Source organism: Dipodomys spectabilis, unplaced genomic scaffold (genome assembly GCF_019054845.1).
Source record: "Dipodomys spectabilis isolate Male_0828 unplaced genomic scaffold, ASM1905484v1 ptg000187l, whole genome shotgun sequence".
Classification (NCBI taxonomy): Eukaryota; Metazoa; Chordata; class Mammalia; order Rodentia; family Heteromyidae; genus Dipodomys; species Dipodomys spectabilis.
The window spans coordinates 4,999,773-5,025,156 of record NW_024870864.1 but is presented as its reverse complement, the minus strand read 5'-3'; the positions used below and the strand labels follow the sequence as shown (position 1 = coordinate 5,025,156).

Sequence of the window (25,384 nt, the reverse complement as noted above, 5' to 3'; positions counted from 1 at the left end):
TAACATGCTAAAATGCATGTAACATACACATACATACACAGGATTGTATATGCATTAACACATATATCTAGCCTTCTTGGTGGCTCAATCCTGCTTCTCTGTAATTGTTTTTCCACATGCACAATAACTGCACTGTACCTAAGCAAGTCTCTTATGTCCAGCTTGTTAATGACCAGTACAAGTTCCCTCCCAAAGCATCTGAGGGGTAGTATCCATTTAGAAGGCAGATGAGATCTGACCCCAATCAGTCTCTCTGTGGGCTGCAGGGAGGCATCTCCTGAGTATCCAACCAGACCTCATACTGAGAGTTTTCTAGCTTACCTTCATCATCTTCCCTTGGGTCTTGATAAAGACGCTACAATTCTCTATGGCTTGTGTCCTTAAATATTTCAGATTAACCTCAGAAATTGCATCACCTAAAATTTCAAAACATTGGGGGAAATGTTTGCATTCTTTTCTTTCTGAGAGGAAAAAAAATGTATTCCCTGGCTTAATCTAGAGCTCACTTTTCCCCAAATAGCTTAATTCATTGTAGCACTGAAGTTGCTAAGAATGCTCACACTAACACCGTTCCTAAATGTCCCATTTGGCCCCATGGTACCCTTCCTATTTACCAGAACCTATTCTGTTTTCCCTGTTGCCACAACATAAGTGCTGCTAAAAGCAAAGATAATCAGCTGCAGCTTTGTCCAGAACTGAAGCCAGCCCATGACTTCTGTAGCCTCCAGTTCCCATGTGCAATCCAGCCTGTGGCCTCTATACCTGTGGGTTATTTGGAAGTATTATTATTCAAGGTAAAACATACTTTATTCAGACCACCTAAGATCGTCTTCTTTTTTAAAAAAAATAAGTTTTTTATTGTGAAAATACTGTACAGAGGGGTTACAATTACATGAGCAAGGTAATGAGTACATTTCTTATCCAGCATTGTTGCCTCCTCCTCTTCTTTATATTACTGATTCTCTCTTTTCTGGCATAAATTATTTGGAATATTTACTGTTATTTGCTATAGCTGAGACTGCTATGTTACATTCTTGATTATAATGGTACAAGGCATAATTGCTGGCAGCTCTACCCAGGGAGAGTAAATGGTTTCTCCAGATTCAAAGGGGGATAGACAAATCAATATATGAGAGTCATGTCTTTTATCTGCAGTGTTATGATTCTCTTTGGAAATTGTATCAGGAATGATGGTGGTTCAATGGGAAAAAAATTTTTTTCTAGCACAGAAGCCAGTTGATGAGGCTTCATGTGCCTTCTAAATGAGCATAGCATTGACCCAGTATAATAATAAAGTATGAGTGTTAGAACAAGTTTATTAATCTGTTGCTTTTGCTTTAACTTGATTTCCCATAGTCTGGGACCCTGACTAGTTAGTTCATTATCAGCAAACATTTTGAGACGTTGGTTTTCTCCTATATGATCAACTTTTGGCTAAGTGGCTATCTCTCACATTTCTGTTCTTGGACCAGGTGTACACACAACCCAGATTTTAAATATCTAGTTGGATATATGAACCCTATCTAACTCTTGCCTGCCTTTTCTCATAGCTGTTTGCTATAGGAAAAAGAAAATAGGAAGCTTGTTTTGAGCTCAGCTTAGACAACATTTTTAGGATATATTCATTGTCTAATAGAGGAAAAGGTCATTCCTGAGACAAGGTGATCGCAGGCTAACTTTGTCAGCTGACACATAGGGCTTAGTACAATGCTTAGGCCTGAGGACCTGAGCAAAAGGTTGAAAGATCCTAGGAGATAACCAGGTCTTACTTGAAAGAGTACAGTATGCCACTAGCATACCCCTTTTTTTGCAATTCATGACTTTCATTGGGGTTCCTTTAACTCTTAATGTAGTACCCGATTTCCCAACAAGACACCCCAACACTTGGTCAATTCAGCCAGGAGTATTTATTGCCGCTGTGGCTGCACCTCACTATACCAAGACAGTGAAGAGCAGCAATAATGTCAAATCGCTCAGTAAATAGCTCAATAAAGTCAAATAGCCACTCACAGGTAGCCAGTGGTAGTTTCACGATCAGCAAAGAAGCAAGTTACAGAAGCTGAGATAGCAGTTAGTGATTACAAAATGGCAATTATAATTCCAGTCATTCCAATAACCAAGACCATAAGTCACAAGGCAGAGTCCTTATCCCAAATCTTCCCATCAAAGAAGCAAGTTAGTGAAATAGTAATTACAGTCTCTATAAGCAAAGTAATAAGTCCTCAAAGCAAAAACCACATTACAAATTTCTCACTTATCATACCCCAAAATCAAACCCCTTCCAGGTTTTCTGGCTCTTTCTAAGATTCACTGTTATTTACCGAATTCTAGTAACCTGGTGTTTAACTCATAATTTACTCCAAGTCTTTATCTTTGGAATTTTTCCTTTTAATGACTCTCCTGGAGTTTTTCTCTACAAGGAGATCCTGTCCTTCAAGGTTGGCCCTATTTTTACTCACTTTGCAAATTTCAGTAAATGCTAGACCTCAGTTTGTTCCATTGCTAGGATCTGTACTTAATTTCTCAGGTTACCTGGGATTTGTTTGTCCCAGTTAAATTTCATTTTTTCTTGGTCTAATTAATACTCTTTGTTTAATTTAACCTGGTTCTAACACTTACCCATGCAGAGCTACCAGCAGCCATAGCTTGATTGATTTTTCTTCCATGCCCAGCTTCCAGAAAACCAAACAAGAGGCTTCTTACCCAATGATAGCTCATGTTCCACACCACAATTGGTCTAGGATTAGAAATTGCCCCTAAAACTCCAAAAATAAAACTACTTTAAAGGCTAACCTAACTAAACCCATTAAATTCCTGGTGACCACATCCCACAATATTATTTTTAATGTTTTATTTTATTGTAAAAGTGATATACATAGGGGTTACAGCTACATAAGTAACATAATTTCTTATCGAACAGTGTTACCCCCTCCCTCATTTTCTCCCACTTTCCCTCCCTCAAACTCCCCTCCTCCCCAAGTTGTAAAGTTCATTTCCAACATAGTGTCTTGTGAATATCGCTGCTGCATTAGTTCACCCTTTGTCCTTTTCTAACCATTTTGTAAGTCCCTTTCCCTTTCCCAAATCAGATAAACGTATATACAAGATACAGGGTACCAAAATCAAAAAAGTGATGACGGGGGAAAAAAAAAGTTGGGACGGGGGGAACTGAAAGTAAAAAGAAGTTCACACAGTACATTAAAACACACACACACACACACACACACACACACACAGACACCAGATACACACACACACACACACACACACACACACACACACACACACACACACACACACAAACTTATTTCCCTATCCTGGGAGTTCAGTTGGATTAGCATCATTTCAGATGGCCATATGTACATAACTATCTATCTGATCAGATGACCAACAAGGATTTTTGGTTTCTTGTGTTTTAACTTGGGAAAGGCTGCCCAGGGTTGAGGTGTAATTCTTAAGGATTTCATGACTACAACCTTGATGTTCTATAAAATTCTCTCATCCAAGTTCTTATTCAGCCTAGCCCCATTTGACCTGTGTAGTTCAGAGTGCTTTGGATGTAAAATGCTAGTAGGTGTATTCCCTTAAACTTTCTGTAAAATGGAGGGGAAATAAACTGATTCCATCTGCATGATATTCATCTCTTGGCAAGGTCTCTACTCCAAATCTCTGGTTGTTTGCAAATAGCTTCTTAATACCTACTCATAGATCTGTGCCTAGGCTAATTACATTGCAAAGACAAAATAATTTTGCAAATCTAGTCCTCAGACAATAAAAGATGTTTTAACAGCCTCCTGCTTCACATTCTGAAAGATTGTGCATAGGAACATAGAAATTTGTTTAATCTCTCTTAAATCTTGAAGATTGCAAGACTTTCATGTTGATATTTTTTTCTACTTCCTTTTTAAGAAAAAGGTGAAGCTGAGCCAGAGAGTCCAGACAATGGCACATCAAATACATCGTAAGTCTTTTTCTTGTTTCTCTGGGAGATGTCTGTTCTTTAATAAGTCTTATAAAATGAAACTGTGCAACTATCTTGTAATGGTAGTAATCTCAATAGAAGGAAGCTGGGTTCTCTTTTTTCATGATAATGTCTTTTTAAATGCTTTTGGGTATTGATGCATTTTTAAATCTGATGCTGTAGTAGAGAGAAAGGAACCATGAAAATGTAAATGTTCCTCTTTTTAAAGTAGAAATGTAAGGAGATTTGAAGGTATAGACTTGGAGAGAAATGATGTGAGCCCTTTATACTTTGGCTGGAGACTGAGCACTGTCAAAACTTGCCAAACTTCTCACACATACTGAGGACATTCTTTCCGCACATCAGTGCAGTAGCTCTATTATTTAACAAGCCTGCATCTGCAGTCTTCTTCTGAATTATGTGAAAATATGATTATAGTTGTCTTTGGAAACTCAAGATTTTGTTGGTATCTTTAAATAATGAAGCATATATCCCTACCTCTGTGTTATTGTTTTCCTCTCAGTATTCAAAGACTTCATAAGTGTGATGAAATTATTAATTGAACACCAAATTGATATACCAATATTTCAGTTATTTATTGAGTTATAACAAATGATTTTGCTTAGGTCTACAGAGTCAGTAACCCTTCCTTTCAAAACCACTGTTTTTGTCACTTTCAGTGAGTGACATCTGCTCTCTTATTTTAGGACAGTCTTTGTGAGAGTTTCTGTTTATGGACTGGTTGTTCTTATTACTTATTAAGCATTGAAATGCTAGTCATTAGAAATCACAGTCTGGGATATAATTTTGTGTGTTTCATTTTGTCCAAGATCTGGTTCTTAAATATATTATAATAGGTTTGATTGTAGAGTTTGTCCTTCAAGGCACTCCCTTAAAAGTTCTGAACAGTTCCATTGTTGTAGTTTCTGATTGCATCATGAGTATGAACAGTCTTCAAAGTTAAAATATTACTAATTTTTCATTTGTTTGTGCTACAAAATATAATGGGAAAAGAGTTTTAATGCCATCTGGAGGCATTCTAGAGAACTGAAAAGGGTATAGTCACTGAAAAATGTGCTTCTTTTGAGTCACATTTAGACTGGAAATAAGGATACAGGTGGACCCGTTGCAACGATGAGAAGTACAAGTTGTTATATCAAAAACGAACTTTACAACTTTGGTGGGGGGAGGCGCGGGGGGGGGGGGGGAGAGAATGGGAAGGGGAAACAAAGGAGGAGGCTACAATGCTTGATAAGAAATGTACTCATTATCTTGCCCATGTAATTGTAACCCCTCTGCACAGTATTTTCACAATAAAAAATGATTTAAAAATAAATAAATAAAAAGAGACCCCCCCAAAAAAAAGAATTTTCACAACTCAAATATAAGCTGCTTAGAAGCAAGTTATGTTTTCTCACACACACACACACACACACACACACACACACACACACACACACACACACACTGTCATCGTGACCAAAAATAGGAAAGAATTTCATTAGGGAAATATAAACAGGAAGAACCAAATGAATTTTTTGGGACTAAACGGTACAACAGCAGAAATGAAAAATTTACTAGGTGGTGTTAAATGAAGACACAAGACAAATCACAAGACAAAAAATATGAATGTACTTGAATTGAGATCAACAAGAATTACTCAATGAGAAGAAATATAGAATAAATATTTTAAATGATGAGCCAAAAATTAAATAAGTACATAACCAGTGGAACATACAAAATAAATTACTAGTCTTATAAAAACTCTTTGATAAAATTGAGGAAGGAAAATTACCCAATTTATTGTGTAAAGTAGTGTAACCCATACTTAAACTTTATACAAAAAGAAAATTATAACCCAGCACCTGTCATAATTGATGTAAACATTCTTACAGTATTAGCATATATAATCCAGTAACTTGTGAAAAATGTACAGTAATTTCTTATAACAAAGTGAGATATATTGCAAGAACATATGTTGGTTTAACATTGAAAAGTCAGTTAATGTAACTCACCATACTAACAGAATAAAGAAGAAATATAAGTAGGTATAGGAAAATCACTTGGAAAAATAATTCCCATACATGAATGTAAAAAATTATAATTCTTGACAAAGTAGTATTTAAGGAAGGAATTTGTTTTATCTAATGATGGACTTCTATACAAGTAAATAAATGAAAACCTTAGTCCCTCAGAATACTCAACAATAAAGCTGCAAATGTTCTTTCCTCAAATCAGGATAACAGTGTTGCCTCTAATTGTTACTTCTATTTAACATTGTGTTGGAGATTCTAGTTTGTCTCATAAGGAAAGAAAATAATATACATAAACATTGAGAGAAATGATTGTTTACAGATCAAGTCCTAACAAGCCAACAACTACTTAAATTAGAAATGTATCAACATCAACATATTAAAATATATTATTATTGGTAATATGCAATTAAATTTCATTGAAAAATGAAATTCAAAAAACAATTACATTTTTTTCTTCTTTTGAGAAGATCTCTAGCTCATTAGCCTATTTATTAATTGGGTTGTTGAGATTTTGAGGGTTTAATTTTTTTTAAGTTTTCTGCATATCCTAGATAGGCTGTTGACTGATGCGTAGCTGGCAAAGATCTTCAACAATTCTTTTTTTTTTTTAATTTTTTTATTGTGAAAATACTGTACAGAGGGGTTACAATTACATGGGCAAGATAATGAGTACATTTTTTATTAAGCATTGTAGCCTCCTTCTTTGTTTCCCCTTCCCATCCCTTCCCATCTCCCCCCCCCCTCACCCTGCCACCTCCCCCCACACCAAAGTTGTAAAGTTCGTTTTTCCACATAATGACTTGTACATCTCATTGTTGCAATGGATCTTCAACAATTCTATTGTCTATCTTTTTAGCTTGTTAGCTATGTCCTTAACCATACAGAAACTTTTTTGTTTGATGCAGTCCCATTTATGAACTCTTTATTATCAAGTCCCATTTATCAAGGATCTAGTTTCCGTTCTCTGCATGTGGATATCCAGTTTTGCCAGCTTGTTGAAGGGGCTGTCTTTCTTCCAACCTATGTTTTTGCCTCCTTTATTGACAGCTGTATGTCTGGAGGTTTATTTCTGGGTCTTCGATAGCTTACAAACTCACGAGTAAATAGGTAGTATGCAAGTGTATATAAATGTATTCACTGAAATATGTTAGAATCAAGTGAGACCTCAAATGCTGTAGTTTCTTAGAAAGCCAAAATCAAAGTTCAGCAAAGTAAAACACCAGTAAACAGGTACTCAAAAGGAATGAGTTGGGGCGAAGGGAAATCTATGGATTCACCACAATCAGAAGTTCAGCAGGGCATTGTCATAGAAAATGATTCTATAGGTTGAGTGTGAAAACTGTTGTAGAAAAGCAAAGCAAAGGACCTATGTAGCCTAATAGTCGAGAAGGAGAGAGGCAATAACAGCCATATATAGTACCTGCTTTCAACACTTACTATAAAACCAAAGTAACTGAAATTATTGTGGCAGAAGAACAAACAAATCAATGGAAGAAACAGAGTCTAGAAATAGACCACACACATAAAATCAATTGATTTTCCCAAAAAAACACCAAAACAAATCAGTGTGGAAAGCCAAGTCTTTTCAACCAATGGTGCTGAAACAGATAAGGGGGGATGATGAAGCCTTCACATTACACAATTGAGATGGCCCAAAGACTTCAGCATCAAAACTGGGGGGGGGGGGGGCAGAATAGAACATTATTATTATTTTTTGAAATTCCAAGATTTAAATAAAGGTACAATGATATTATACAGAAAACACCATTGTTTTAAAAGTACATTATTTTAAAAATACAATGTGTGATATTATATTTATGAGCGATTTATGTACAAACGTTTTTGCATTAAAATCTGTGACTCTCAGTTATATAGAACATTATCTTCACAACCTTGCAATACACAAAAAGTTCTCACAGGGGTCAGAAAAATATACATCATAAAAGAAAATAACATCAAAGGCATCTGCTTCTCAAAATGAAGAGAAAGGCCACAGGCTAGGAGAATATATTTGGTATATTCACCTTTGACAAATAATTTATATTCATTTTATATAGGAACTCTGACAATTCAGTTACAAAACGACAGAGATACTAATTTTTTATTTTTTAATTATATTTTTTTCTTTTTTGTACGTTTTTATTGTAAAAATATTGTACAAGGGTTACAGTTACATAAGCAAGGTAATGAGTACATTTCCTATTGAGCATTGTTGCCTCCTCCTTTGTTTTTCCCCTACCATCCCTTCCCTCCCACCTCCACAACTACCCACCTCCCCTGAAGTTGTAAAGTTCATTTTCAACATAGTGTTTTGTACATCTCATTGTTAAAATGGGTCAACCTGTATCCTTATTTAAGAATTTTGTTTTTCCCTTTCCCTCTCTGAATTAGAGAACAGTATATACAAGATGCAGGGCATTGACATCAACTACAGTGAAAACAGGGGTTATACCAAGGGGGAGGCACATACAAAGAAACAAAAAAATCACATGGCCCATTATAAATATGTTAGAAACAATAGCAAGAAAGAAAAAAGATACTTGTTTCCCTATTTTGGGGTTCATTTCGCTTACCATCATCTTTTTCTTAATTAATTTTTTTATTGTGAAAATAGTGTACAGAAGGGTTACAGTTACATGAGCAAGGTAATGAGTACACTTCTTATCCGGCATTGTTGCCTCCTCCTTTGTTTTTCCCCTACCATCCCTTCCCTCCCACCTCCTCAGCTACACCCGCCCCCCACACATAAATTGTAAAGTTTGTTTTTCGACATAGCATCTTATACATCTCATTGCAATGGGTCAATCTGTATCCCTATTTAAACAATTTGTTTTTTCTCTTCTTTCCCAAATTATACCAACATCAAATACAGTGAAAACAGGGTTTATACTGTGGGGGAGGGACATACAAAGCAACAAAAAAAAATCACATGGTACCTTATAAATACGTTAGACACAATAGCAAGGAAAGAAAAAAACACTTGTGTCCCCTATCTTGGGGTTTATTTCACCTAACATCATCTTATCTGACCTTTACTGCTTGTCCCTGACATATACTTTGTTATTGCAACTAAGGGAATCCATGGGACCTATGTTTCTTTGGGCCTGGCTTACTTCACTTAATATAATTCTTTCCAAGTCTTTTCATTTCCTAACATGATGTCATTCTTTCTGATGGAGAAATAGAATTCCATTGTGTGTGTGTGTGTGTGTGTGTGTGTGTGTGTGTGTGTGTGTGTGTGTGTGTGTGTGTGTGTGTGTGTGTGTGTACCACTTACCACATTTTCTACTGAGGGGCATCTGGGTCGGTTCCATATCTTAGCTATGATACATAATGCTGGATAAACATAGTTGTGCTGGTACCCTTAGCCACATAATCTTCAATAAGGGACATAAAAAAAATAGAATGGAAGAAAACCTCTTCAGTACATGGTGCTGGCAAAATTGGTTAAACACCTGTAGAAAATTAAAGCTAGATCCTTACATATCACCCTGCACCAGAATCAACTCCAAATGGATCAAAGACTTTGAAGTCAAAGCAGACACTCTGAAAACATTACAGAAAGGAATAGGAGAAACCCTAGGTCTCCTTGGCACAGGCCAAGATTTTCTTAATAGAGACCCAGAAACACAACAAATCAAAGAAAGGTTGGACAAATGGGATTGCATGAAGCTGCAGAGCTTCTGCATGGCAAAGGACATAGCTAGCAAAATCAATAGAAAGCACACAGATTGGGAGAAGATTTTCATTAGCCATACATACAATGGATAAGGGTCTCATATCTAAAATATACTTGGAATTCAAAAAATTAAATCCCCAACAACAAATCCTCAAAGAAACAACTGCCCAATTAACAAGTGGGCTAAAGACTTAAAGAGAAACTTCTCTGAAGAGGAAATAAGAATGGCCAATAGACACATGAAGAAATGCTCAACCTCCCTAGCCATAAAAGAAATGCAAATCAAAACAACATTGAGATTCCACCTCACTCCAGTTAGAATGGTTATAATCAAGAACTCTAATAATAACAGATACTGGAGAGGATGTGGCCAAAAGGGAACCCTACTGCGTTGTTGGTGGGAGTGTAAACTTGTTCAACCACTTTGGAAAGCAGTGTGGATGTTCCACAAAAGACTCCACATAGAGCTCCACTAAGACCCAGCAATCCCACTTTTGGGCATTTACCCAAACGATCACACACAAGGCCATACTAAGGCAACAAGCACAACTATGTTTATTACAGCATTATTTATCATAGCTAAGATATGGAACCAACCCAGATGCCCCTCAGTAGATGAATGGGTCAAGAAAATGTGGTATATATATACAATGGAATTATATGCCTCCATCAGAAAGAATTATATTACCCCATTTGTTAGGAAATGGAAAACTATTTTATTCATAATAGATTAAAACCAAAAATGCCTACAATATCCCTTAGCAGTTGAATGGACAAACAATTATGGCATGTTTGTACAGTGGAATACTTCTAATGGTGTAGCAACAGGCCCATACTACAACATATATGAATCATAGAAGTAATATGTTCAGTGAAAAAAGGCAGACAAAAAAGAATGTATAATGTAGATTGATTTTATATGAAGTCCAAGAAACAGGAAAAATTAATCTGTTATCTCATAGTTTCTATGAGATACTGAGAATTGAATAGGAAGGTCTGTGATAGAGCTTCTGGAGCAAGAGGAGGTTCTATATGTTATCTTGTTCTATATTACAAGGTAGCATATATTTGTTAAAACATGTTGAATTTTACATTTAAGATTTTGGGGCTGGGAAGGTGGCTCAGTGGTAGAGCGCTTGCCTTGCATGCCTGAGGCCCTGGGTTCGATTCCTCAGCACCACATAAGCAAAAAGAAAAAAGCCGGAAGTGGCGCTGTGACTCAAGTGGTAGAGTGCTAGCCTTGAGCTGAAGAGCTGAGGGACAGCGCCCAGGCCCAGAGTTCAAGCCCCATGACCAGACCCAAAAAAACAAACAAACAAAAAAGATTTATACACATATTGGCTGTGTGTCCCTCAAGTGGTAGAGTGCGTGCCTAGCAATTACAAGCCCTTGAGTTCAAACCATAGTACTACCAAAATAAATAAATAAATAAGAATACAAAGTCTGTACATTGCACTGCATATAAACTTTACCTTAATTGAAAATATAACAATAATTATATAGAAAGGATAAAATAATCATGTGACAGTTTTTACCCAATAACATAACAATAACAGCATTGAAACTTCATCAGCTATAACTATTATCACTTGACATGTCCTATGCCTTCTAGCCCTCAGAAAGAAGGGTCTACTACTTCCCGTTATAGGCAAAAAGTGACTAGTTAAAGTCCTTGCATTTACAAAGCTTGAAATGACAAAGCAAGTCTCAAACACAAGATGCAGACCCTGAAAGCCAAAAGCTTACCACTATCTTATTTTACCACTATGGCTTTTCTAGAGACAATAACCTTCCCAGCAATAGCCAATGACTAAAATAAAAGAAGAATAACCAACATAGTAGATTACCATCCATACTAGAAAAAACCCTAGAAATAGTGACCAGATCAAATGGAGATTCAAAGATTCTGTGAAGGCCACAATCTGACAGGATCCTAGTATATGCTTTATCCAGGTTTGCCTGCCACTGAAAGATTGGCTCTCAAGTCATGGACCAATAACATAATAAGCATTAGACAAATCCCAAGAGAGTACCTTCTACATTTGTAGATGGCTCTTAACTGGGCAAAGCAACTGGAGCCTGAGAAAATAAAAAATAAATTAAAGAAATAGCATTACAGGCAACGTGTTAAACTCCTGGGAGAAAAAACAGTCCAGATAGATAGATAGATTAGAGAGAGAGAGAGAGAGAGAGAGAGATAAATGTGTAGTAAAAGAACCGGAAGGACCGCTATGATGAAAACTTTAAGAACCTGAAAAAGGAAATTAAAGCAGAACTAAGGAAGTAGAAAAACCTCCCATGCTCCTGGATTAGGAGGATTAACATCGTGAAAATGGCAATACTGCCAAAAGCTATCTACAAATTCAATGTGATACCTATCAATATTCCAACCTCATTCTTCAAGGAAATAGAAGAGGCAATCCAAAACTTCATATGGAACAATAAAAGACCCCGAACAGCAAAACCATTCATTAGCAGAAAGAACCTTGCTGGAGGAATATTAATACCAAATTTCAAACTCTACTACAAAGCCATAGTAATCAGAATAGCTTGGTACTGGCACAAGAACAGTCCTGAGGACCAGTGGAATAGCACTGAAGACTCAAAAATGAACCCACAGACCTATAGCCATCTAATCTTCGATAAGGGAGCTAAAAAAAATAGAATGGAAGAAAGCCTCTTCAGCCTCTTCAGTAAATGGTGCTGGCAAAGTTGGTTAAACACCTGTAGAAAACTAAAGCTAGATACTTATCTATCACCCTGCACCAGAATCAAATCCAAATGGATCAAAGACCTCAAAGTCAAAGTAGATACCCTGAAAACATTGCAGGATGGAATAGGAGAAACTCTAGAAACCTTGGCACCGGCTGAAATTTTCTTAATTAAAAACCCAGAAACAAAACAAATCAAAGAAAGTACTGGAAATTAATATAAGCTCAGAATGAATTACAGTGACCCAAGAATGTATTCCTTCTTAAAAAGTGAATACTTTGAATGCGCTTATTACCAAGTAGGCATCCCATAAATCATAGTTACTGCTATCAGCCATCCCTATAGATGACCAAAACTGAACCTATTCTTTAGAAAAAAAATGAGAAACCCAGAAAGAATTAAGGATTATAAAAATAAAAATTATTAGAAAGTTTTAAAGGGTCTTCTAGTGGAACTGTAAAGAAGAAAGGCTGAGCAGCCAAGCTGCTCCAGAGATGTCAACCAGAATAAACTCATCCCCCGGGCTTCAACAGGTAGGACCATTGGTAAGAAATGCTTGGCTTCACCCCTCCCCAGAGAGGACAAATGGTCTAAAGAAGGCCAATGAATTTGCCTCCACCACTGTCTTCCCTTTCAAAACATCTCGGAAGACATGGGTGTCATTGACTGTTGACTGATGAAATAGAATGCACCAAACAGAGATGCTCAAAGCCACTCTCCCATCCTGGTATATAATATGTAATTCTGGGTCATGTATGAAGATGAGGTGGACAAAATGTTTCTATCAGTGAAAAATTCTCATTGAAAATGTCTATGTTCATTGTAAAACTAGCTTAGAAAATGCTAGATACAGAGAGAAAGAATACCCAGGGGAATAATTGTGTGCATGCAAATCATATAAATAAATCTATCATTTATGTATGTGCATTTAGTAATAAGGTTATAGAAACTGATCATATAATAGTGTTTGGAACTTGAAAGATCAAAGCCTTTTGGAAAATTGTTAGCCCAATTTTTTTTTCCTGAGAAACCTGAATCCTCCTTAATATTTATCTTGGCTATAGCAATCTGTGTCTAAAATGATGAATTCTGGCTGATCTTTAGGCCTGTGAGGTGCCTGTCTTCTGAGACTTTTTTTCTATATCTGTTGAAGTGATTAACCAGGATCCTGATAGCTAAAAAATGAGAAAACTTGTATGCAGCCTTGGCTGAAGAAAGTCAGCCAGATCCTATTTCTTTTACTCTTAGACACCAAGAATGAAAAATGAAGTAAGAAGAGTCCTATGGTTCTTTAGATCACTATGAACAAATTAGACAAGGCCATAAGGAGCATGACTTATCCATGGAGGTAAAAAGAACCTCCATGACCAGCCTGCACGCACCAAAGACTCACTGGGCTGGGCTCGTGGACTGGGACCAAAGAGGAAAGTCATAATGTGTCTACTCTCAGATTAAAAGACAAGAATGTCAATAGGAAAATGCCAGAACAAGACTGCAGACATTTTCTGTCTGTTTATCCCAGGCTGCAGGCCATGGTCCCAGGGATCTTATGAGAGAATCCTCTAGCAGATTTAGAGAATCTGTTATTCCCCTGTCCCTTGTTTAGTTTCCCAGATTCACATGTGCTCTTTCCTTGATTTTAAGGCTCCCTCCAAATATACTTCCTTATCAACCCAAATCAGAGAGGTTCCTTAGAGGTTTGTGTTGAAATATAGATTTTTTAAATTATTTATTTATTAATCATGGAAAATTACATGTAAGCAGCCAGGCGTCTATGGCTCACACCCATAATCCTAGGTACTCAGGAAGCTTAGATCCTGAGGACAGAGGTTTGAAGCCAGCCAGGGCAGGAAAGTCTGCAACACTCTTATCTCCAATAAACCACTCAGAAAAAGCTGAAAGTGACACTGTGGCTCAAGTGGAAAAGTGCCAGTCTTAAGCAAAACTCAAGGACAGTGCCCAGGCCTAGAGTTCAAGCCCCAGGATCGGCAAAAAGAAAGAGAAAAAAATAAAAATACATGTAAGATTTAAATACTAAGCAATAGGTAAGTGTTCTGTTCTATAGCATAATGTCAATTCATATGTTTTTGCATTCATTAGCACAATGTTTCACCAGAACTCTTTTTTTTTTAATTTCCCAAAACTGTACCTCTGCACCCACTAAGCCATACCTCCCATTCCTCTCCTGTCAGTTTATGGCACCAATCTATGTAGATTACTCTAGGAACCTCATCTAAGTACAACATATAGTATTTCTCTGGCTGATTTCTTGTTACATAATGTCCTAAAAGCCCATACATCATAACATGTGTCAGAGTTTCCTTCCTTTTTGAGGTGAAGTATTATTTTGTTGTGTTCCTATAGACTGTCCCTGACTTGAAAGAGTTTCTGCTTACAAGTTTTAGACTTCAAGATGGTGTGTAAATGATAAGCATTCAGTAGAAACTGTACTTGGAATTTTAAATTCAGATCTTATCCTGGGCAAGTGACAGGTGATAGGACCCTCTCTCACATGTTCAGCAGTGACAGCAAGTCTCTGTTCCCATCACAGAGGAAACAATCAACGTTAGTGTGCTGTGTTTCTAAGCTCAGATATCCAGTAGGTTAGGGGAATTCAATGTATGGTTCACTTTTGGCATTTTCAATCCAAGACATGCCTATCAGGCTTTAATTTCATTTTAAGTCAGGGAGCATTCATATACCACATTTTGTTTATTCATCTGTCCATGGACACTTGGGCTACTCCCACCTCTTGGCTCCTTTGTATAATGCTATTATGAAATGAGAGTGCAGATGTCTCTTCAGTTCCCTGCTTTAAATTCTTAGGGGTAATATCCCAACAGTTTTGAATCTAACCTATCCAAACAGAAATACATTTTACATCATCTCCTGTGTGAGTGTGTTGCTAAAAGTAAAGTGTTATAAACACAATTGAAGTTTTTGTTCTTATTTCCTATTTTTAAATACAGGTCACAGGCACACAAATACACCTTCATCAGCCACAGTTCACCAAACACAATATAGGTACTGACCAACTATTATGGTGCTGTGTTTCAAAGGAGTGAGGAAAGGAAAGAAATCCATATGGGTCAGATCCTTGGTTACTGATCACATCAGTCTGCCAGCGGCTTTGGCAGCTGTGTAGACAAGGAAACCAGTAAAAGAACTTCTCCAAAGATTTTCAGCCAGCAAGTCTGTTTGCACTCAAGCCTAATCTCTAGCCTACACTTCCAGGATGTAATGGCTTCCTGCAGTACTCCCCCAGAAGACCTTGGAGCATGCTAGTAGAACCTACAAAAGCAAAAGACTGACAACTCAAAATCTTAGGACCCAATCACAGGCTCAAGATGTAGCTGTTTAGGGTCTGTGTCATAGGAAAAGGAAAATTTTCAGTGACTCCTAATTAGACCACATATACAACTGATTCACTTAATCACTTTTGATGAATGTGGACAGTTTGGAAGGAAGCTTGGCACCTGTGCAATGAGTTCTTTCAGTTCACAGAGACATTAACTAATAACCCTCAGCTGTTCTGTATTCACTGTGGCCTTTGCAGATGGAGACATTCTTCTCAGAAGGCATTTGGTCTGTGGAAGAGTGTGGCTTATATTACCATGTTTATTGGTTGCAGTGGATGATCAATAATTATTACCTGACATTAACACACTGGTTATACTTTTTCCTGATACATTATTGTCTTTCCTAAAGTGTTGCTATGCTCTTTTGTCTGAACCTTTCCCAGCATTTACAACCTAGCACTTATTTAGTAGAAAAGTATTGATAGTAAATAAATGAATCAATGCAGGGACAGTTTTTCAATATATTGACTACACATTATATCCACATTTCAGAAATACCATTAGGTAGTTCTTTCTCTTCTACAGATTCTGATTAAGACAGAAAGCTTCTAAATGCAAAGCTTACAAACTTGCAAGCTGAATTCCCCACTACCTCTGATCACAGATTCTCTTTGCACCCTCCTGATACCATAGGATACTACTTTCCATTACAACAGTCCAATAAGGTATTTTCTTACAACACCACATCTTGTATTCCAAAAGGGCAAAACAGGGTCTTAGGAAAGTGAGTTGGCTCAGAGAGGTTTCACAGTCCGCAACATCAGAGCCAAGAACCCAGCTAGTCACCCTGCACCAGAGCCACTTTGAGGTTTGTGGCCTGGCACAGAGAACCCATGTGGTGAAAGAGGTGTTAAGGAAGAGATCCCATTTTTAACAAAGAGCAGAAAGTCCTAAAAGCCCTTTCCTCCTTCCCTATTGACAGGAGAATTGCCTCCCAAACAGCCAGGGAGTGGGCAGGGAAACATGGCTACAGATGCAGGTACCTGTGCTGTTTCTTCACAGTGGTGTGAAGAAATGGCCAAGCTAGAGTCTGGAATTCATCAGCCAATCCAACTGGCAGAAGTAAAATGACAGCTTCCCAGTCTCAACCCACCTGCTCACCTCAGAGGGCCTCTGTTGTCCACAAGGGTGTAGTGAAGCTATGTTCACATGGTCCCAACTGAAGCATGTGAAGTATGTTCACTTTGGCCTCCAAGGTTCTGCCACAGAGAATTCCACCTTCTGCCTTTAGCTTCTTAAACTGACTGAAATAGCCAAAGGGACAGAAAGGATAAAAGCAGGTGACCATATTTTCACACATGCACACAGTTATCTTTTTTTTTTAACAAAAGGCTATTCCTGCTTTAAAAATAAGGATCTTGTGGAATTTCAGGCATTTGGCTCAAACAGTACAGGTGCTGGCATGCCATGATCAAGCAGTAGCAATGCTAAATGCTAACTGGATGCCATGCTGTGTACTAAATGCCTTATAAAATTAGGATAATTATATGAGATAATTATGCAGGAAACAAGTATAAACTGAAACAGAGGATCACGCTTTACATGTGTCAACTCTTGAATCTTCATTGCAACTCACAAGAGTAAACAATAGAATTTCCCATCTTATAACTCAAGCTATATGACCCAACACATAGCTAGCTACGTGACCATGCTAGGATATTACCATAGAGATGTCTGACTCACAAGTACTATTTTTCAGATTGCCTCAGACCACAGAATTGCATTAGAAGCACAAATAAACAAATGATATCTGAGGTTATCAGATGCCAAATGCTACAGTTTGTATGTGGTTTAGCAGTGATGGATGATGACAGTGGAGCCTAGTAGAAGGTTGTTAGGTCCTTGGAAAGTTGTTAGTGCTAGATGATGTGGTCCTCATTCACAAAATTTACTGAGCACTTCCTATATGCTGAGCACTGTTCTGAGCCTTTTACTGAGCCTTTTACTCATATCATTTATATGTGGTGTAACTCACATAACTGTCTGGAATAATTATCCCCATTCTCAGATAAAGCATATATGCACAGAGAGGTTAAGGATTTTGACCAGTACCACCCAGCTGGAGTTTGTGATAGAGATAGGTTGTGAACTCATTTGGCTCCTGTGCCCATGCTTTTAACCACACTATTATAGATCCTCCATTTTGGGTATTGGGCTTCAAAATATTGCTGAGATAATGCAATTTAATGTTTCTTTAAATACCAGGACAGCATTTCCAAATTATGTATTAACCCAGGGCTTCCTTAACTGCTCACAACTATACTTGAATTAGTAGTTAATGTAATATCTTTATCTTCCCTTTAAATGTCAGAAGCACAATGGTATTTTTATGTTTTCTTTCAAAATATCCAAGAAGTGATCCTTTTCTTACTTTTTCTAGTACATTTGAATTCTGGTTTTCTCTCATAATCACTGTTACTAATCATGCTAAATTGCCTCCAAATGAGAACTAAGCAGAGAAAACTGTTTCACTGCCCTTTAAAACACTAAATTTGGTGTTCAACGTTTGGAGAAAAATAAGTAGTTTAAATGAGCACTTGCATGGTTTCGTGACTGCTCTGGGATTCCATATTGCCTTAGGACAGCAGGGGCTGCCAAGGGACCTGCACTCTGAGGCAGACTTCTCCGGTATCAGGGTATGGCCTGACTCTGGAGAGCTTTCAGGAAAGTGTGATGGGTCAAAATGAAGCAAAAGGGATGTTGCCCAGATCATCACACTGGCCAGAAGGCATTCAGTGTAGGAATGGAAATTTCTCTTCTCCCATGACTTGTAAATAGATGTCTTTGTGGTTGTTTTAATTCCTCCTCTTCAACTTCCAAAGTAGAGTTGCCAAATAAAATACAAGACACCCAGTTAAATTTGAATTTCAGAGAAAAACAAGGAATCATTTTTTTAGCGTTATGTCCTATGCAATATTTTGGACATCTTTGTACTGAAAGATTGTTTACATGAAACTCAAATGTAACCAGGTGCCCTGTTATTTTCATTTACAAATTCTGACACCTCTACCAAACACCACACAGACTGTAGGTCCCGTTGGTCTGCCAAGTCATAACTAATCAAAGAATAGAAGATAGACAAGGAAAAGGAGAGGAGGTAGAGAAAATGGCAGAAAGAGAGGAAAATAAAAATGAATCCTGGCCAGCTGCCAAGTCAAACAACTAAATTTTGCAAGGAAGGAATCCTGAAACTGAGGCCACAGGATGGAAAACGTCTGCTTCACAGAAGCTTTAGCCTGAGTGTTGCCCCCTCCCCTCCAAAGCAGAGGTTCACATAGCATCTGAATACTGAAGCACATCTAGGAATGGAAAGATTTGGAATGTGACAGTTCCTACCTTTGGAACTTCGTTAGAATGCCCCAATTGTTTAATTGCAAGGAAGAATCCTCCTCCCTTCCCCCCCCCCCCCGACAGTTTGGGAATTGGATATCAAAGAAAGCTGCCTAAATTCAGTTTATTCTCCTAAGACGCCTTTGAAACTCCATGGATAACCTTTTGTTTGTTTTGTACTGATAGTGAGAGGAATTTAGCCCTGTTTTTTAAAAAAAAAAAAACAACTCAGCTGTGAAGCATGAAGATGGCTTTTTTAAGTTAAAAATACTGACAGCTTGAAGACGGATTTGTTTTTCTTTAATCTCTAACCAGACAAATTACTATAAGAAAGAAGCCTTTTGCCTTCATCATGGACATGTTACAAATGTGACCATTCTGTAGGACATGGCTTTTTTAACAGTGGATGAAGGAAAGGGGGGGAAAAAAAGCACTTTGGAATTTTTAGCATGTTGTTACAGACAAGTTTACTAGTTTTTGACTTGCTCTAAGCCACAGCTGGATCAAGCCTTCAATGGGGTAAGAATATTTTTGTATTACTGTTATATCTTGACTATTTCAAGTGTAAGACTGTAGTCTGAGGGAGAAGCAATATTGGGGAAGGTGGCCGGGGAGGCTTGTACTGTCTGTGGATGACGCTAATGTTGAATGTCCTGTAATGAAAGGGCATGTGCGCTCTGCCCCTGCTGTGAACTAAAGCATCCAGTTTCTGATGTTAGAATTGTTGGAGCAGGGACTGAATCATATTTCCATTTTGGTCAAAAGAAAAATTGATATTTTTTAAAAGTATTTAAAGAGCTGTGCTTGTGACTTCCTTTAAAAACCAAGCAGCTGTATAGCCTCTCATTTCAGTAGATGTTTACATTGTCCATGCCATAGCTTAAAAATGCATAAATAAATAAATCTGGGTGCCAGTTAATGGCTCATGCCTGTAACCTAGTGCTCAGAAGGCTGAAATCTGAGGATCATTGTTCGAAACCAGCCCAAGCAGGGAAGTCAATGAGACTCATATCTCCAATAAACTACCCTAAAAAAAAAATCCAGATGTGATGCTATGGCTCAAGTGGCAGAGTGCTAGCTGGCCTTGAGCAAAAGCAGTTCAGGGACAACATCCAGGCCCTGAATTTAAGCCCCAGGACTGGCACACATGTGTGAATGATACAAGGAATGTCTTGACCAAATTCATTACAAATCAGCCTGATAATTATCTTTTGAATTAGTGATATATAAACAATTATTTGCTTTTTCTTTCCTCTATGCTTCATTTTGCAACTTAATGGCTCTTTTATAAGGTACATGGAGGGACTGGTCAAATAAAAACAATGGTATTCTGCATATTTCCCATTTAAGAGTCTTCAAAGAATCCCAAAGCCAGCCTCTTTCCAGAAAACCAGAGATGTCCCTCTAGAGTAGGCAGCTGTGGAAATCCACTGAGAAGGCACAAGGAGCCACGTCAGCCTACTTGTGGCAGCCAGCTTAGAAGCAAGTGTCATTTTGATACGATAAATATCCAAAGGGAATTATCAGGTTGTATAAATAATGGGATCAATAAATATGGTGAATTCAAGTATCCTATCAAAATAACTTACTTTTATAACCCAGTCTCTTGATGGATTCATAGCCTGGGTGTATATCAGTGGATATTCAAAATATTAATAAATCAAGTCAGGTGCTGGTAGCTTATGCCTTTAATCCTGGAGTTAGGAATTTAACTCAGTGGAAGAGCACTTGCCTGGCAAGTGCAAGGCCCTGAGTTGGGTCCTCAGCTGTGGAGGGTCGGGTGGGAAGCTATAAAAGACTCTCCCCAAAATAATAATAAGGCAACATGCCTATAATCCTATTCAGGAGGCTGAGATCTGGAAAATTGATATTCAAAGCCAAACTGGTTACAAAAGTCCACAACATTCTCATATCTCCAAAATGACTAGTAAAAAAGCTGAGCTGGAGGTGTGGGTCAACTGGTAGAGTAGCAGGCAAGCAAGAAAGCAAGCAGAGGGGCTGGGAAGGTGGCTCAGTGGTAGAGCGCTTGCCTTGCATGCTCGAGGCCCTGGGTTCGATTCCTTAGCACCACATAAGCAAAAAGAAAAAAGCTGGAAGTGGCGCTGTGGCTCAAGTAGTAGAGCGCTAGCCTTGAGCTGAAGAGCTGAGGGAGAGCGCCCAGGCCCAGAGTTCAGGCCCCACTACCGGACCCAAAAAAAAAAAAAAGAAAGAAAGCAGAACAAGTGCAAGGCCCTGAGTTCAAACCCCAGTACACATAAATATGTGTATATGTATATATATATATATATATATATATATGTATTTATATATACATATATATGTATACATGTATATATGTATATATATGACATGTTATTAAAGCTAGACGGGGCAGCACATATCTGTTATCACAATTATTTGGGAGGCTGAGGCAGGTGGATCGTGGAATTAAGAGACCAGCCTGGGAATCATAGCAAAACACTATTTTCTTTTTTTTTTTTATTAACTTTTTTTTGAAATTTTATTTTATTTTATTTGTGAACATACTGTACAGAGGGGTTACAATTACATGGGCAGGATAATGCGTACATTTCTTACCAAGCATTGCAGCCTCCTCCTTTGTTTACCCTTCTCATCCCTTCCCAGCCTCCCCCCTTTTCCCCCCATCCCAATCCTTCTCCTCCCCCCCCTCCACACCGACGTTGTAAAGCTCATTTTGGACATGACAACTTGTACTTCTCATTGTTGCAACAGGTCCACCTGTATCCTTAAACGACTTGTTTTTCCCCATCTCCTCCACAAGTTATAGTGACATCAAATATAGTGAAAGCAGGGGTTATACTGTGGAGGAGGGACATACAAAGCAACAAAGAAATAATCTTATAAATGCGTTAGAAACACATGCATGAAAGAAAAAAACATTAAAATACATATCTAAGGGTTCATTTTCCTAACATCACATTATCTGACCTTTTCCGCTTGACTCATACATATACTAGATATTGCAAATAAGGGAAACCATGGGACCTATGTTTCTTTGGGCCTGGCTTACTTCACTTAATATAATTTTTTCCAAGCCTTTCCATTTCCTAACAAATGGGGAAATGTCATTCTTTCTGATGGAGGCATAGAATTCCATTGTGTATATATACCACATCTTCTTGACCCATTCATCTACTGAGGGGCATCTGGGTTGGTTCCATATCTTAGCTATGGTAAATAATGCTGCAATAAACATAGTTGTGCTGGTAGCTTTAGTGTGGTCTTGTTTGTAAACATTTGGGTAAATGCCCAAAAGTGGGATTGCTGGGTCATAGTGGAGCTCTATGTGGAGTCTTTTGAGGAACCTCCATACTGCTTTCCAAAGTGGTTGAACAAGTTTACATTCCCACCAACAATGAAGTAAGGTTCCTTTCTGTCCACATCCCCTCCAGCATCTGTTGTTGTTAGAGTTCTTGATTTTTGCCATTCTAACTGGAGTGAGGTGGTATCTCAATGTTGTTTTGATTTGCATTTCTTTTATGGCTAGGGATGTTGAGCATTTCTTCATGTGCCTATTGGCCATCCTTCTTTCTTCTTCAGAGAAGTTTCTCTTTAAGTCTTTTGTCCACTTATTTATTGGGCAGTTGTTTCTTTGAAGATTTGTTGTTGGGGGATTTAATTTTTTGAGTTCCAAGTGTATTTTAGATATGAGACCCTTGTCCGTTGTATGGCTAGTAAAGATCTTCTCCCAATCCGTGGGCTTTCTATTGATCTTGCTAGCTATGTCATTTGCCATGCAGAAGCTCTGCAACTTTATGCAATCCCATTTGTCCAACCTTTCTTTGATTTGTTGTGTTTCTGGGTCTCTATTCAGAAAATTTCGGCCTGAGCCAAGGAGACCTAGGGTTTCTCCTATTCCATCCTGTAATGTTTTCAGAGTGTCTGCTTTGACTTCGAGGTCTTTGATCCATTTGGAGTTGATTCTGGTGCAGGGTGATATATAAGGATCTAGCTTTAGTTTTCTACAAGTAGTTAGCCAATTTTGCCAGCACCATTTACTGAAGAGGCTGTCTTTGTTCCATTCTATTGTTTTAGCCCCCTTATCGAAGATTAGATGGCTATAGGTCTGTAGGTTCATTTCTGGGTTTTCAATTCTATTCCATTGGTCCTGAGGTCTGTTCTTATGCCAATACCAAGCTGTTTTGATTACTATGGCTTTATAGTAGAGTTTGAAATTTGGTATTGATATTCCTCCAGCAGTGTTCTTTCCGTTGAGGAGCATTTTTGCTATTCGGGGTCTTTTATTGTTCCATATGAATTTTTGGATTGCCTCTTCTATTTCCTTGAAGAATGAGGTTGGAATTTTGATAGGTATCGCGTTCAATTTGTAGATAGCCTTGGGAAGTATTGCCATTTTCACGATGTTAATCTTTCCAATCCAGGAGCATGGGAGGTTTTGCCATTTTTTAAATTCTGTGTTGATTTCCTTTTTCAAGATTTTATAGTTTTCATCATAGAGGACCTTCACTTCTTTGGTTAAGTTAATTCCTAGGTATTTTATTTTTTGTGGGGCTATTACAAATGGAGTTGCTTTCCTAATTTCAGCCACACTTTTCTCATTGTTGGCATACAGAAAAGCCATTGATTTGGGGGGGTTAATTTATACCCTGCTACTTTGCCAAAGTTTTGAATCAGCTTGAGTAATTTGGAAGTGGAGTCTATGGGATTCTTTAAATACAAGATCATGTCGTCTGCAAAGAGGGAGAGTTTTATTTCTTCTTTCCCTATTTGGATCCCCTTTATGTCTGCATCTTGTCTTATTGCTGTAGCTAGGCATTCTAATACTAGATTGAAGAGAAGTGGAGAGAGTGGGCATCCTTGTCTTGTTCCTGAGTTAAGAGGAAATGGCTTTAGTTTTTCACCATTAAGTATAATGCTGGCTGTAGGTTCGTCATATACAGCCTTTATTGTACTGAGGAATGTTCCATGGATTCCTAATTTTTCCAAAACCTTCATCATAAAGGGGTCAAAACACTATTTTTTTTAAAAAAATCTTAAGTATTTGTACAACGGAGCTGCCATTTAACAAAGCCATTTATGAATATAATATATCTTGATCAATGTCACCCCTTTCAAAATTCTTACCCATCTCTCCCCTTCCTAATTTTGTAGGATACACATTGTATTCATGACTGCATTCTCCCCCTCTTCATTCTTCTACTCTTTTCTCCTTGCCCCTACCCACCTCTTTCAAATTACCACTTTCTGGAGTTTTATTTTGGTGAACTTTGATTTTGGCTTTCTAAGGAATTACACTATTTGGGATGTAACATAGTTCAGTTAACACATTTGTATGCACTTGTGTACCATTCAACTATTTACTTGTAAGTTTATAAGCTAAAGCTAGTTTCTACATATAAAAGAAAACATGCATCCTTTGTCTCTCTTGACCTGACTTACTTCACTTAATATAATTTTTCCAGGTCTTTTCATTTCTTTACTACTGGTACAATATCGTTCTTTCTAATGGATGAGTAAACCCATTGTGTGTATATACCACATTTTCTTGATCCATTCATCCATTAAGAGATATCTGGGCTGCTGATTCTATACCTTGGATATGGTGACTAATGCTGCAATAAACATAGTTGTGCTAGTGGCTTTACTACATCCTGCTTTGTAATCTTTGGGGTAAATGCCCAGGAGAGGAATTGCTGGATCATAGCATAGTTCTATGTTTAATTTTTTTGGGAAACCTCCACACTAATTTTCAGTGGTTGAACAAGTTTACATTCCCACCAACAGCATTCTGTTTTGGCCTCATACTTCACCAGCATCTGTTATCACAAAACATCATCCTAAAAACATAAATAAATAAATTAGGCCCCAAACCTAAATTAACACCTGTATCACTGAAGAAATTAAAAATGAAGATTCTGAGCCCTTCTACTAGACATTCTTACTCAGTGATCTGAATTTGGTCTAGCAATGTGTATTTTTAAACTTTCCCAAATGATTTTGGAACTTGGTCAGATTAGGAAATTTTCATTGCCCCAACTGAATCACTCTTTTCAGCCATGCACTTTTTTTTTTAAATAATTAAGAGCAATATATATCCCTAAAGTGCACTTGGAACAACATTCTAAATTTCCTTTTATTTTTTCAACTTCAGCTTTTCCTAGCTTGGTCCATTCCTGCTTCTTCACCATCTCAAAGGAAGAAATTCCTGATCCATTTCACCTCTGGTGCTCTTGACCTCTTTCTTCCCCTCCCCAGTCTAAGCCTGTATCTTGGAGGTTTCTTAAATATTCTTCCTACGTATACCCATATTTTCCCAGACAAAATG

General features: G+C 37.7%; 1 protein-coding gene across 2 annotated transcripts in view; it reads left to right on the top strand.

The window, feature by feature from the left end:
* Positions 1-25,384, top strand: part of Aff3 (AF4/FMR2 family member 3) — a 548,149-nt gene that overhangs the window by 356,708 nt on the left and 166,057 nt on the right. For both annotated transcript variants that reach the window (XM_042695394.1, XM_042695393.1), the window contains exon 8: positions 3,910-3,961. In XM_042695394.1, coding sequence (XP_042551328.1) covers positions 3,910-3,961 — 52 coding nt within the window. The remainder of the gene's footprint in view (positions 1-3,909; positions 3,962-25,384) is intronic.